Genomic DNA, 14,805 nt, shown 5'->3' on the forward strand with positions numbered 1-14,805 from the left:
TGACCCCCTGGGGGTCTGAGGGGCGGGGCCAAGAGGGGTCAATTGGGCTATATTAATATAAACGACTTCGACTTCTTCTCTGCAACTGAGCAATGGATATTGCTCATATTTGCCTGATACCATCACTATTGGGTGGGGATTCAAAATTGTACAAATGATTGGACTGCCCCCCCCCCCCCCCCCCCCCCCCCCCCCCCCCCCTAGGGCCCTGAGTGGCGGGGCCAAATGTGAATGTGATATAAACGACTTCTTCTCTGAAACCGAGCAATGGATATTGCTCATATTTGCATGGTAGCATCACTATTGGGTGGGGATTCAAAATTGTACAAATGGTGAGGCTGACCCCACGGGGGCCCGAGGGGCGGGGCCAAGAGGGTCATTTTGGCTAAATTGATATGAACAACTTCTCCTCTGAAACCAAGCAATAGATATTGCTCATATTTGACTGTGAGCATCCCTTTGGGGTTGGAATTCAAAACTGTACAAATAGTCGGGCCGATCGTGACCTCACTTGGGGCTGAGAGGCGTGGCAAAAAGGGGTTATTTTGGCAGAATTGACATAAACAACTTTTTCTCTGAAACTAAGCAATGGATATCACTCTCATTTGTATGGTAGCATGGTCATGGGGTGGGGATTTAAAATTGTACAAATTTTAGGGTTGACCCCACCAGGGGGCTGAGGGGTGGGGCCAAAAGGGGTCAATTTGGCTAAATTGATATGAACAACTTCTTCTCTGAAACAGCTCATATTTGACTGGTAGCATCCTTTTTGGTAAGGATTCAAAATTTTATAAAGGAAGGAACTGACACCCCCCCCCCCCCCCCCCCCCCCCCCCCGGCGGGGTGCAGAGGGCGGGGTCAAAAGGGGTCAATTGGGCTATATTAATATAAACGACTTCTTCTCTGCAACTGAGCAATGGATATTGCTCATATTTGCCTGATACCACCACTATTGGGTGGGGATTCAAAATTGTACAAATGATTGGACTGCTCCCCCCCCCCCCCCCCCCCTAGGGCCCTGAGTGGCGGGGCCAAATGTGATATAAACGACTTCTCTGAAACCGAGCAATGGATATTGCTCATATTTGCGTGGTAGCATCACTATTGGGTGGGGATTCAAAATTGTACAAATGGTGAGGCTGATCCCACAGGGGCCCGAGGGGCGGGGCCAAGAGGGGTCATTTTGGCTAAATTGATATGAACAACTTCTCCTCTGAAACCAAGCAATAGATGTTGCTCATACTTGACTGTGAGCATCCCTTTGGGGTTGGAATTCAAAATTGTACAAATAGTCGGGCCGATCGTGACCTCACTTGGGGCTGAGAGGCGTGGCAAAAAGGGGTTATTTTGGCAGAATTGACATAAACAACTTTTTCTCTGAAATTAAGCAATGGATATCTCTAATATTTGACTGGTAGCATTCCCTTGGGTAATGGATTCAAAATTAAACAAATGATTGGGCCAACCACTTGGGGCTGAGGGGCGGGGCCAAAAGGGGTCAATTTGGTTAAATTGATATAAACAACTTTTTCTCTGAAACTAAGCAATGGATATCACTCTCATTTGTATGGTAGCATGGTCATGGGGTGGGGATTTAAAATTGTACAAATTTTAGGGTTGACCCCACCAGGGGGCTGAGGGGTGGGGCCAAAAGGGGTCAATTTGGCTAAATTGATATGAACAACTTCTCTGAAACAGCTCATATTTGACTGGTAGCATCCTTTTGGGTAAGGATTCAAAATTTTATAAAGGAAGGAACTGACCCCCCCCCCCCCCCCCCCCCCCCCGGGGGTGCAGAGGGCGGGGTCAAAAGGGGTCAATTGGTTTAAACAACTTCTTTTCTGAAACTAAGCCATGGCTATCACTCACATTTGTGTGGTTGCATCCCTATGGGGTTGCGCCAAAAGTCAGTTTCATTTCATGGATTAATGCATTTTTTGGCATAAAAACCTCACGTACCCATATAAAATGCCTATAATATATTGACATAGCAATACCAGTGACAAATATACTTAATCATCATTCTTGTTTCATATCTCATGAAATCCAGGTGAGCGATACAGGCCCTCTGGGCATCTTGTATATCTATATACGATAAAACGATCCTTAGTTCTTGACCATTCGTTCGTTCGTCCAGCAACGCTTTATGGTTCAAGCAAGTTATCGACTGAATAATAATGACCGTTAGTGAGCGTAGCGGTAGAAAATACCGTTTTTGCTCCAACTGTACCGTCCGGCAAGCGTTGGTCACTGTTCGACCACAATCCTGTCAGCGTTCGGTCACTCTTCATCCCAATGAAAAGTGGATACTTAACCGTTGTTCTGACCGGATAGGGGCAAGGGGGTAGAGCCCAATTACCTAAGTAGTATTTTCAATTAAAAAAAAGATGGGAGGGCGCAATGGTTTAAATAGAAGTAAATAATTTAAATCCCTACTGGGCCTGAATTGATTCTGATAAAAATTGGTATTGAGCATTATTTAGCAAAGAAGTTATAATGGAGGATGTAGTTCCCTTGTGGCTGCAGGGTAGTGACCCAATAGGGAGTAAAGGGAAATCATTTAAATCCCTACTGGTCCTGAACCACTGAATACATTTTGATGAAATATATTCTGTAGAATAAATGGGTTTAACAAATTCTGATGTTGATTAAATGGAGGATGTTGTTTCCTTGGGACAAAAGAGGCAGGACCAAATAGAAGAAACATAGGTAAATCTTTTAAATCGCTACTAGTCCTGAACAACTAAATCGATTATGAGGAAATTAGGTCTTGGCCATTATTTTGTAATGGTAAGTAATGTTGTTTAAATGATGATTGTGGCATTTTTGGGCTGGGTAGGAGACCCCCCTCCTCCAAAAAAAAGGGGGGGGGGATGGGTGGGTGTGTGGGTGGTTAAAATTGATTCCAAATCCTTTTTTTATGAATAGGAAAATATTTCAATTATAGCTTAAATTAGAGTATTTTGCCATAAATAATGTTCAGGCCCTCTAGGCCTCTGGTAATTTATAATGTTTTGTTGATATTCCCACGTATCACCATTTATATCATTGACTATGGTTTCCATATTTACAGCCGCCCGTCTTGGATTTGGAATATTTTTTGCCATTGTCTTACACTTTTAGTTTGTATATGTTATAATCTTATACTGAAAGATGATTATATCTTACCAACAGGTGACATCCATTGATTCGACAGCTGACACCCAATCCAACCAAGAAATACCACCTGCTCTTCCCCTTCAGTTTGAGCTTTCCAAGTCCTTGAAAATCGAAGAAAAATGAGGCTGTGGCAAAGCAGTATCCTTTCAGTCAGATACTATATCGTTTTTGTTTTTGTTTTACCTATGCACCTGATGCTTTCTCATATTGTTCATAAAGCTTAGATACAAATGTTTGCGACTTTTACATGACAGGATTTAATACAAAAAAGAGGAATGTTCTCTAAATAATCCTTCAGCATTTTCAATTTGATGCACACGTTAAATCTGACGGAAGTATATGATGTCAGATCAAAACAATGAAAACACATTTCATATACAAGTTTATTATATCTTCGGTGACCGTTAAGGCCTATCTTTCTGTGGTTTATTTCAATTGTTGCATTATCACCTTAACTAATGGTAGATATCTTGAGGTTGCGCATTAGTCCAGTCAAGGCAGACAACGTTTGAATTAATAATACTGTAAATCTATTGCAAGCTTTACTATCAAACGTCACCAACATGAGGCCTTATTGCAATTTTATTGAAGCAAATGTATATTTTCTTTAATAAATTTATGCACTTTTTAAATTGTTTTATGCTATTTCTGTGGAGCCGTTCCAAGAGGACTGTAGCACAGCACGAGCCTGGGTATAGCAAGAGAAAAAAAATCTACTTTCAATATAATAGAGGGGAAATACATCAAACATAGAATTTGCATACTAACACGATATTTCGAACACATAGACAATCACACCCCCTACCGTTTATACCTGTGTTAACATATGATCTCGTGACATCTGTTTCCCATATACTTGTTCACAATAACCATGATGAGGAAATGTATACAAATAGACTCATCATTGTTTTCTCATAAACAACTTTGCATCTTGAAAAATGATTTGCACGGGGACAACTCAAGGACATTAAGACCCGGGCTCATATTCGTAAAACCATTCCTATGTTGTAGCATGGAATCTGTTCTCAACTCATCTTTCTTTAACTCGCATAGATTTAAAATAGCAGTTTCAGAGCACAACCTAAACAATAATATTTCCTTTAAAGTCTTTCCGAAATTCTTACAAACCCTTGAAAAAATATCAATTCTGATATCAGAGTAATCACCAAAAATACTTTGGTCCCTAACACAAAATGTGCAATTGACAATAAGTTTGGTTTTATGAATTCAGGAAAAAGTGTTCCTGAAGAGATCCGGCATTCAAATCTAGGTAAATTCTTGTTTTTTCGAAATCCTTCGACTTCATATTTCAAATATATATATATATATATATTTTTAATATTACCTAATGAAATTATATTGCCGAACATGGTCTTCATTTAAATTATACCTACATATTTGTTACAACAGGGAAACGCGTATTGGAATTTTGTTAAAATGTATTCATTTTTTTCTGTGAAGATTGTCATGTGAAATTATAATTCAAATATCAAATTTTATTCCCGTAGTGTCTCGGGCCGAGTTGACCTGATTGTTTACGCCGGAAGTGCGTGACGGTTAACTGGCCGGTGTCAGATAAAGATCAACCCCGTGAACCGTGTAAGCGTTTTCTACACACCTGGTCGGCCGCTGGACCACACGTGTGTAAGACGTCCTCTGTTTTTAACGGAGCCAGTACTCTCTACGTAAATAGTGCCAGTTTCCTTAGTCCTCTTGGCTTTTAGCTAGGACACTAAGCCAGTTTATTCTATTGGACATGTATTCGACTGCTATATCATCACCTTATCCTGGCCTTTCCAGCGACCCGTGGTGATATACAGTACTGTGACTTCCATAGTGAACCATTCCACGTGCTATACAGCGAGGTAACTAGCTTGTAGTAAGACAGCAACGTTACTTTAATGATGTCAGAAGATTTGGCTAGAAATTGATAAATTAATGCTCTATGTTCATTGAATCCTGTGTTTATCAATTGTCGCGCAGTTTTCCTGATTTTTCTGTGGTTTCAATTACGGTTTTATCGATTTTTTCCTCAGCCAGCAGTCACGTGGGTTTACAGATTCATGATACCGTTCCTGTGTGTTATTTTGTAATATGAGGATTAATTTTGTATCATTTTATTGTAAATTTTACACTTTAATCTGTAAATTGTACACTTTAATCTGTAAATTGTACACTTTAATGAGTAGATTTTACACTTAATCTGTAAATTATACACTTTAATCTTTAAATTATACACTTTAATCTATTAATTTTACACTTTATTCTGTACATTTTACCCTTTAATCTGTAAATTTTACACATTAAAGTGTATAATTTACAGATTGAAGTGTTAAATTTACAGATTAAAGTGTATAATTTACAGATTAAAGTGTATACTTTAAAGATTAAAAACGTTTCCCATGTTATTTAATTTTGTATATTTTGTGACCTTTGCGATAAATACCTCAATTTTCTACATTTTTAAAACCTGTTGTTTGCCATATTAGTAATTACACGCATATTTACAACGTAAGCAGCCGGCTGCATCATGGATATAGACGATCCTGGTGATATGACTTTGGAGTTATTTTCTATGTGGAGAGTCGATTCCCTCAAATAATTTCTAGGGAAACGAGGTATATCTAAAGAAAGAACGAAAGCAGAACTTGCAGCTCTTTGTTATGCAGCCAATAGATTCAGCATCCCAATAAAACGTTCATCAAAATAAATAACAGCACTCAATAACAAAGCTTACGAGGACTTATTGGTTGTTGAATCTGCTACTATTCCCGACCTCTTGTGAACTACACTGTGCTTTTTACTTTAAAATGTATTAAACTTTGTTACACTTTTGAATTTTTTTTCCATTCCAGCATTAATTTCAACATTTCATTTACATCATGTTACGTAGTTTCAACAGTAAATTTAGTGATTATGGGGATACCTTAACATCATTTTCTACTTTTTATTTATTATCACCCAGGGACGTCATGAAGTTTCTTTGTCCTGCTATTACTCCTCACAGAATAAAAGATCATAAATTGATTCCTCTTCGTAATATTTGTTATTAATGGTATCGGTGCCATGCAGCTGTTTAGTCCTGATAAGACTGATCAATTATGAAAGGGACACCACTCAGCTGTTTAGTCCTTATTAAGACTGATCAATTACGAAAGGGACACCACTCAGCTGTTCCGTCCTGATAAGACTGGTCAATCATGAAAGGGACACCACTCAGCTGTTCCGTCCTGATAAGACTGGTCAATTATGAAAGGGACACCACTCAGCTGTTTCGTTCTTATATGACTCGTCGGTAATGGTATGCTAATCAAAAAGCGAAAGGGACACCATGAACTTTCCCTTTTCGTAGCACTCATTAATAATGTTAGTGACGCTATACAGCTGTTACATTATTCCAAGAATCTTCATTGATACCAAATGTTGATTCTCTCGCAGACTCGCCAGGCATGCTTATGCCAAGAATGGAAAATGAGATATCTGAGAAAGAAATTCAAACATAGTATTTAAGATGAAACCTAATAGGAACAGGAAAGATAAGGAGATCGTACTTCAATTGATTAACATGGTTAAAGGGAGTTAGGGAGAGAGTAAGTTATGGAGGATTTAAGGGGAATTATTAATTGATCATAACAAAATAGCATTAGTTATGCATCATTACGCCCGTTGTACACAAGGAAATCATATAACAACTTCATCAATAAGTAACGCCTAATAAAGTTAGCAATCTAAATAAAAACACCATAGGAAATTGAAACTTTGTGTCAGTGTGATCGGTACAGGTTGTTTATTCTGTGGTGATTGCATAAATATTTAAATAAAAGCGTACTTTGTGTACATACACGCAAGTGTACTAATTTACCACAGTAACGCAGTATTGTACTAATGTAAAATAAGAAAGCCCAACTTCCAGTAAATTTTATCCGCGAAATATTTATTTGTCCACCGCTGAACCATACAATGATAAATCTGTGTGTTGATTTGAAGTTTGACAAAAATCGGCATGCTGTCTCAGAATATTGAAAACATATCAGTATTTTGGTAAATAAATAAAGAAAAAAAAACAGTAAAGGTTGAAAAGTTGCGTAGGGTTGCACCATATCTGATGAAACTAATAGATAGTAATAATCTCCATCAGTTGTATGCAATTATTCTGTCTAGACTAGTCAATATAAGATGCAATCATAGAAATCATTCTCGCCCTCCAATGTGCATTTCTTTAATGTAAGGGCATGTCACAATATTTTAAAACCCTCTTGTACAACATCCTATTTCTAAATGCACATTTATGAAGAGTATATAACTTATTGTCAACACACTGAACGTAAAAATCTTCAAACTTTCTGTTGAATTGTCTTCTCGGTCTGCAAACGATTGTAAACGAGCCTACACAGAGCGATCCCATCAGGAACAACGATTGCTGCGACAAAGGTGACAAGGATGATAACAGCCACACTTCCAATGACTACACTACTCGGCCGGGAGTCATACACGCTGATGTATTTACGCCTCTGAGAAGATAAGTTTGTCTTGTTTACTGCCAACACAGCCTTTACTTCACGCAGACTGTCTTCAAGTTCGTGTTGGTCAAGATTTATCTGCTGTTTAAGAGGACAACATTTAACGTATGTGTAATTTTCTACATCAGTGGTCGTTGATATGACTAGCATTTCCGACGCCGGATCGGATGACGTCACACTTTCTGCTTCTGCCATTGGAGTCGTATGTCCAGTGACAGTTGACACCACATGTGGTCCAATGTTCAGATGATTGCATTGATTCTGCATCAGTTCTTTCTTTCATAGATATAGTCGTCTGATCGGGCGTTGGTGCTGGAACCGCGGTCATGTTTGAAAAGTCTGAAAAATTGTGCAATTTAGGAAATTTCTGATTTATTTTTTTTACTCTATTTTAAATGAATCCCTTTTTTATTCCACGACTATTGATGTTAGATCATACATTATTTGATTTTGTTGGTTTTCGTTCAAATTGTAAATGAAATATTTCTGTCGGTTAGCTGGAACTATCAATTTCCATTAAAGGGGCTAAACCTCCGATAGAATGAAATAAATTGTTATTATTTTGACAATGATAACAATAAAATACTTTTGTTATAAAGATTATGAATGCACTGTTGATCACCATTTTTAAACGGTTTTTATGGAAACGTTTGGTATGTGAAAGATATTCACATACTTCCGGCATGTTTGGTTTCTATGGTTTGTGATCTCAAAGATTAATTTTCAATTTGTATTTGGAATTTCAAAAAGATACAAAGATCAATAATGAATGGAATGATAAATGTCCAGCTAAGCTATATTTATAACTTGTTGCAATGAAATAAAGATAAAAAGAACTTTTCAAAAAAAAATCCGTTTTATTAAGTGTGTAAATCTACGATTAATCTATATTCGGCTGTAATATTAGTGACAAAATAATTACCTCTTTCACAGAGAGCATGATAACGGACAAAGCAGAAAGCGGTGAACATCTCATTGAAGTAAAGACGAACACATTCTTTATCAGGACAATTATTAGGTTCAAAGTTCAGGTCGTTCCACTTGGCCCATCTGCCCCGTCCATCAAATACCCATTGACTTGCGTAACCTTTCTGCTTGCATGCAAAGGAGCTGTTGAATCTCATACCAATCCAGTACATACCCTTATCCCTTGAAAGCAACAGACGATGTATTAATGTCATTGGTACAGAATGATGATTAAAAATACAAATAAAAATATATATAAAAAATGTGTATTTGTGTGTATGTATATGTGGGAGCGGGGAGTGGGCGGTGCTGGTTGTGGAGTAGTGTGTTGATGTGAAATTAGTAAGTGTGCTGGTGTGGGCGTGTATTTGATGAGGGGATTGGGGTGTTAATTGATACTAGGGTCGCCTGTCTTTACATTATATATTCAATTAGTTTCTCGGTCACATTAGGATCTTTTATAACTAGGCAGCTAATAAAATATATATAGATCATCTCGCTTATTGTACAACCCAGCTTTTACAGACATTCAATGATAATTAAACAAAATCATGTTCAATATTTTTTTTCAATTATTCATACAATTTGTATCATTTTGATAGGAAAACAAGATACAATATAAAGCTTATAATAATTCACTTCCAAATACAAGAGTCTGTATGATCTATACCCTTTACAAACAAAAGGAGGGGGGGGGGCATAAAATTGGAAATGAAGGTTTATTTTTTCATTGCTGCATGTAAATATTCACACCTTTCCATCACAGCATTCTTTTATCCAATGACACTTACACTTGATTTTCTTGATATTGCTCGTGTGCCGTGAAGTAGTCCCACTTGTCCTGACTATCCAGAACGATCAGGCGGCAGTTCCTTTCCTCACAGTATTCTTCGACCGATGTCCAATTCATTCGGTCTTGACTTATTAACAGTTCCGTGAAGAGCGGTAGTCCCTCTGTGATTTATAAAGACAATGGCACTTTTTATTCATCATGGCTACTGCAAATCAATTATCTATCCTCGGTTTGCTACTTATGGCAAACGATTTCATTCTTATATATGCTTTCTTTTGTTCTCTTTATAATTCCTTATTTCGTGTTTCCGGATTGATAATCTAGGTCATTTAACTCTTAATGTGATACCAATAATTACTTAAAATAATAACAATTGCCTAAATTAATCATATTGATGATAGTCATGTTTCTCCTTTCCTCTTTGTTTGTAAACATTAATAATATTTCGTCATATGTGGTATTCACCTAAAGTATATTTATTGTTCTGACCTGGGATTTTACTTTGTAGGTTTCTCAAAACAGGCATGCCTGGATGTCGTTATGTATTTTACAGACTCATAATGGTGACATCTTTCGGTTTTCAGAGACTTTATGAAGTAAAGCATTGTACGGGTATTGTATCTACGGATACGTGTTATTCTCCCTTTGAAACCAGTAGTAAAAAATGCTCGGGTTAAGCAATGAAAAGTCATGCTATAGTAATTATAATAGATATGCAGGCCACAGCAATATAGTTCAAATTTTATATTTGCATTTAATTCTCCCCTTATAAGTAATTATTAAGTTTAAGATAATTTCAGTTTTGTCACTACTGCCAATAGAAATCGTTTAAGGGTGTAGCCATCTTTACGGTGAACTGTTGTCATCAACATAGCTACAACGATATCGCATTATCATCGAATCACACTTATACTCAACGGGTTTATTTGGTTGTATTGTCACATGAAATAGAGTTAATTGGAATTAGACCTAAAGCCAAGATTAGAAAGTATACCGACGTTTCCTAGATCAAACATATAGAGGATATCTAACAGTGTCTTCAGTAATACCAAATATATTTCACGAGTGGGGCTAATATTTTGATATTTTTCACGAGTGCGCAACACTGTTAGATATTCTGTTTATTACATTTTTTATCAACGAAAACCCTACCCCGTATGCTAACAAGGACTACAGCGATAATTTGTAAACAAAAAAGTAGTTTCCCTGTCCACTAGTGAAAAATATGATATTCACTAGTGAAAAATATCACTTTTATAGAATGAATATTTTTTTTATATTTCACTGGTAAAAATGTAATAAATACTGGTATGCTACTGCAATGCCTATTTATCATTGTATAAGACATTTATCATATCTTGAAAATGTTGACTAACTTGAGATCAACTGCCTTACCTTGCAAAAGAAACGACCATAGTGTCACTAGCATCACAACAGCCATTGGTTTTCTTCCACAGATATCCATGATAACGGTATGTAATATGCGTTCTATGTGTTCTATGTAATAAACACCACAAATTCCATTAGTTGTTCTGCCCAGTTGTCTAAGATAACGGTACGTAATGTGTATTCTATGTAATCAACACCACATCATCCATTAGTTGTCCTGCCCAGTTGTCTAAGATAACGGTACGTAATGTGTATTCTATGTAATCAACACCACAACATCCATTAGTTGTCCTGCACAGTTGTCTAAGATAACGGTACGTAATGTGTATTCTATGTAATCAACACCACAACATCCATTAGTTGTCCTGCACAGTTGTCTAAGATAACGGTACGTAATGTGTATGTAATCAACACCACAACATCCATTAGTTGTTCTGCCCAGTTGTCTAAAATAACGCTACGTTATATGTATTCTACATTTTTGTCATAAATATCACGACATCCCTTGGTAGTAAGGTATATGTGTCTCATGGGACATTGCCTTTTAATATCTACGCTATTATAACAGTTTTATGTTTCGTACACTTTTGTTGAAATGAATTATTAATTGTCTTTTATAAAAATATCTTACACATCAAGCAATTGATATGAAGTATGTTATTTTAGCTGAAAGTATAAAGCAAAATTCAGCATTGACACTTCTGTTAAATGAAATCATCAAAAAGTCAAACATTTACCCTGCTACAGAAGAAATCACACAAATAGGTAACATTTAATGTCAATGTACAAAGTGAGATTGATATCGAGAAAATAATGACCATAATACCTCCCTGTATATCGCTCGAAGCCATGTGTTGTTAATTACTTCGTCAGCATTCGTTATTTGTCACGAACATTGTGGTAATGGTGGGGATACAGGAATGTTGCTTTTGTTGTGCAGGTGACCGAGTAGATATATAATGTACAAAAATGTATAATATGCCGATAATAGCAGGTGTAGTCTACGATCACGCGAGTGAGGTACGTAAATACGTCCGTGTACTAGCTTGACCATGTGTAGACTACGCCGATAGTGGTCACGCACGGCTGAATATAAACTCCGGGACGATGTGACATAAACACAATTGCTTAGAGAAGTCAGCTCGTCACGTACATTCACAACACTATCTTTAAAATGAGAAATGTTGTTTTTTTTTAATGTTTTTTTTTTTTGAAATTGAGAAATGTTCGTTTATCAGAGCGCCTATTAAATGGGAACATATTTTTCTCTATTTTAAAATTAGGATATTCTCTTTTATCAGACAGCTTGGTTTTGAAACTAAAGGTATTGGTTACCTTTTATGTAATGATCGAGTTATGTCATGTATACTATATTTCCTTGATTTCGAAATGTATGTTATGTTCACATGGTCAATACTGTGAATTGATAGACTTAGCTGTGCAATAAGAGTGGCAATCAAAAATGATTGATTGTAATTTTCCGCTTTTAGACTGTAGCATATCAGCTTCCCTTCCATGGGTCCCAACATTTTTTTTCAGTGATATATTGCCGGTGTCCTCGTTTTTATCGTTCTTGATTTTAAATCATGGCTTCATTATTACTTTTATGACCTTTTGGCATAGAGCAATTCTTGGGATACAGTAGTGTTGATATTATCAAATAAAGGACAAAAGTCATGAAACAAAATATAATAATCTGACTAAGCTACCACTGCTGGTAATGTTTTGAAAGATGTTTTGTTTTGTTAATGTTAAGTGTCTTTTTCAAACTGCAATATTGGCCAATATTGGCCAATGGAGGAGGCATAGCTCCCTCCCTTGAAAATGCCATTAGTATGATGGGAACGATCTTTCATCGGATATTTGTATTTTATACAGTTGTACATAGTGTTTGTACGGTCGGAAATGTGCACCATATGTCAATATAAATGAGTCAATATGGAATTGGTCAATATAGGTGAGTCAATATAAATGGATCAATATAAATGAGTATTTATAAAATTGGTCAAAATAAATGAGTCAATATAAAATGAGTCAATATAAAATCGGTCATTACTACAAAACCGTCACTCACGCGCAAAGTGTACTTAATTGATCCATTAAATAACTTTACAATTGATTCATAATGACATAAGAAGTATAAACGAAACTTAAAGCATCATTGGAAGGAATGCGACAGTATTAGGTTGATCTACGGAATATAATCCATAATGGAAGAAAAAGTAGCAATGCAAAATATATATTTTTTTTCGCATAATGATATTGGACATTATTGCATAATTGAATAAGTTTCGTTTTCATCAACAACGTGTTAACACATATGAGTACATTTAGAGACAGACAGAGAGACAGAGACAGCGACAGACAAAGAGACAGAGACAGAGACAGACAGAGAGACAGAAGCGACAGAGAAAGACAGAGACAGACAGAGAGACAGAAGCGACAGAGAAAGACAGAGAGACAGATACAGACAGATTAAGACAGACAGACAATGACTTGCAGTCAGACAGAAAAAGACAGACAGAAAGAAGGATGAGACGGACAGGGACAAACAACAGACAGTGCCTGACAAACAAGGAGACAGAGACACGCAGAGACAGACAGACTGACAGGGAGAAACAAAGAGACGACAGAGAGAGACACTCACACAGAGAACGTTTCAATTTCCCTACCAGTTGCCTACAAGATATTCCCGGTAATACGGGGCTCCTGATATCTGCTGCATGATCCGATATATATTTCATATATGAAATATTAGTACCCATTCATACATTGCTTTACAGCGACGCACACCAGACCATTCAAGGCATCAATAATAATAGGTAGTCCAGTTGCTCTTAAGCTTAGGTGTATACGTTTTTAGCCATGTACAAGGGTAGGTGTATTAGTCTTCCAGTCAAGTGTACAAGCAGTAAATTATCATGATAGACAATTACGAGTATGTAGGCGGGAGCGTGGGATTCGTTTGATATTTGACGTTCTTTTTTTCATTTCATAAGAATGTTGTATGTTTTCTCGCAAATATTAGGTGTTTAAGCTTCATGTCCTTGATATCAGCCTGATAACTCATGAACACATTTAAGATGAGCGGGGCCCGATGCTATCTATCGAAGCGTCAACGTTACATAAACTATATTTCGATTTGTTCATAAGTTCCTTTAAACACCACGAACAAGTTATCTCGGAAGTATAGATGATGAATTAAGAATATCCATTAACAGTAGCCACAATAAGAAGTATTGTGCACGCGTGCGAAGTATTTGTAAAAACAAACATAATGGCAGAGATACTCAAATATATCCTGAAAGTAAACGTTATCGTACGATTGATGACTCCAATGATATGGGCTGTTGATTTATGTGTGGTGAAACACTGAAATTAAACGTACTTTCGTATTGAACAATTAACAATTCATTCAAGTGTTAAAACTTTGAAATATAAATATACAAATTTGTATGTTTAATGCTTTTTCATTTAAACTCATAATGACGATAGGATATAACATCTTGTGGGATTTACTAGAGCAAGACAAACGACATCGAAGGCGCTTTGTCACATAATCTCCTCAATGACGAAGATTGCATAACACAATACATACATAATCTAACAATGATGCTAATTAATATGTAGTATGCTGCACAGCAAAGTTCGACGAACGGGCAGCGAGGAAATCTGTTACATTAGGTTTTGCAGTCTGTGTTATTTGGGACATACACGGTTTCATCCCTCGTCTTAACATGTCCTTTGTTTTTTTGCATTGGTAAGTTCTTCATGCCAATCGATGACTCCCGCGGTCAGCTTATTCTAGGTAGATAACCACAATGGTTTGTTTTGAGTCTTGAAAACGTTTGTTCAGAACCTACAAAGGGTGACACTGTCAAGTACTATAATGACCCCGACAACCGTGGCCATGGAGGAAATAGCCACACTTCCAATGACTACACTAGTGTATCTAGTGGATGTCTTTAACGCTGATGA

The 14,805-nt window shown here is 36.8% G+C and overlaps 1 protein-coding gene across 1 annotated transcript in view; it reads left to right on the forward strand.

Moving 5' to 3' along the window:
- The window catches only part of LOC117315839, a 45,665-nt gene extending 41,874 nt beyond the window's left edge, over positions 1–3,791 (forward strand). The window contains exons 8-9 of the mRNA XM_033870242.1: positions 3,175–3,297; positions 3,625–3,791. Coding sequence (XP_033726133.1) covers positions 3,175–3,282 — 108 coding nt within the window. The 3' untranslated portion in view covers positions 3,283–3,297; positions 3,625–3,791. The remainder of the gene's footprint in view (positions 1–3,174; positions 3,298–3,624) is intronic.
- The last annotated feature ends 11,014 nt before the right edge of the window (positions 3,792–14,805 follow it).

This window comes from Pecten maximus, chromosome 17, assembly GCF_902652985.1.
Source record: "Pecten maximus chromosome 17, xPecMax1.1, whole genome shotgun sequence".
Classification (NCBI taxonomy): Eukaryota; Metazoa; Mollusca; class Bivalvia; order Pectinida; family Pectinidae; genus Pecten; species Pecten maximus.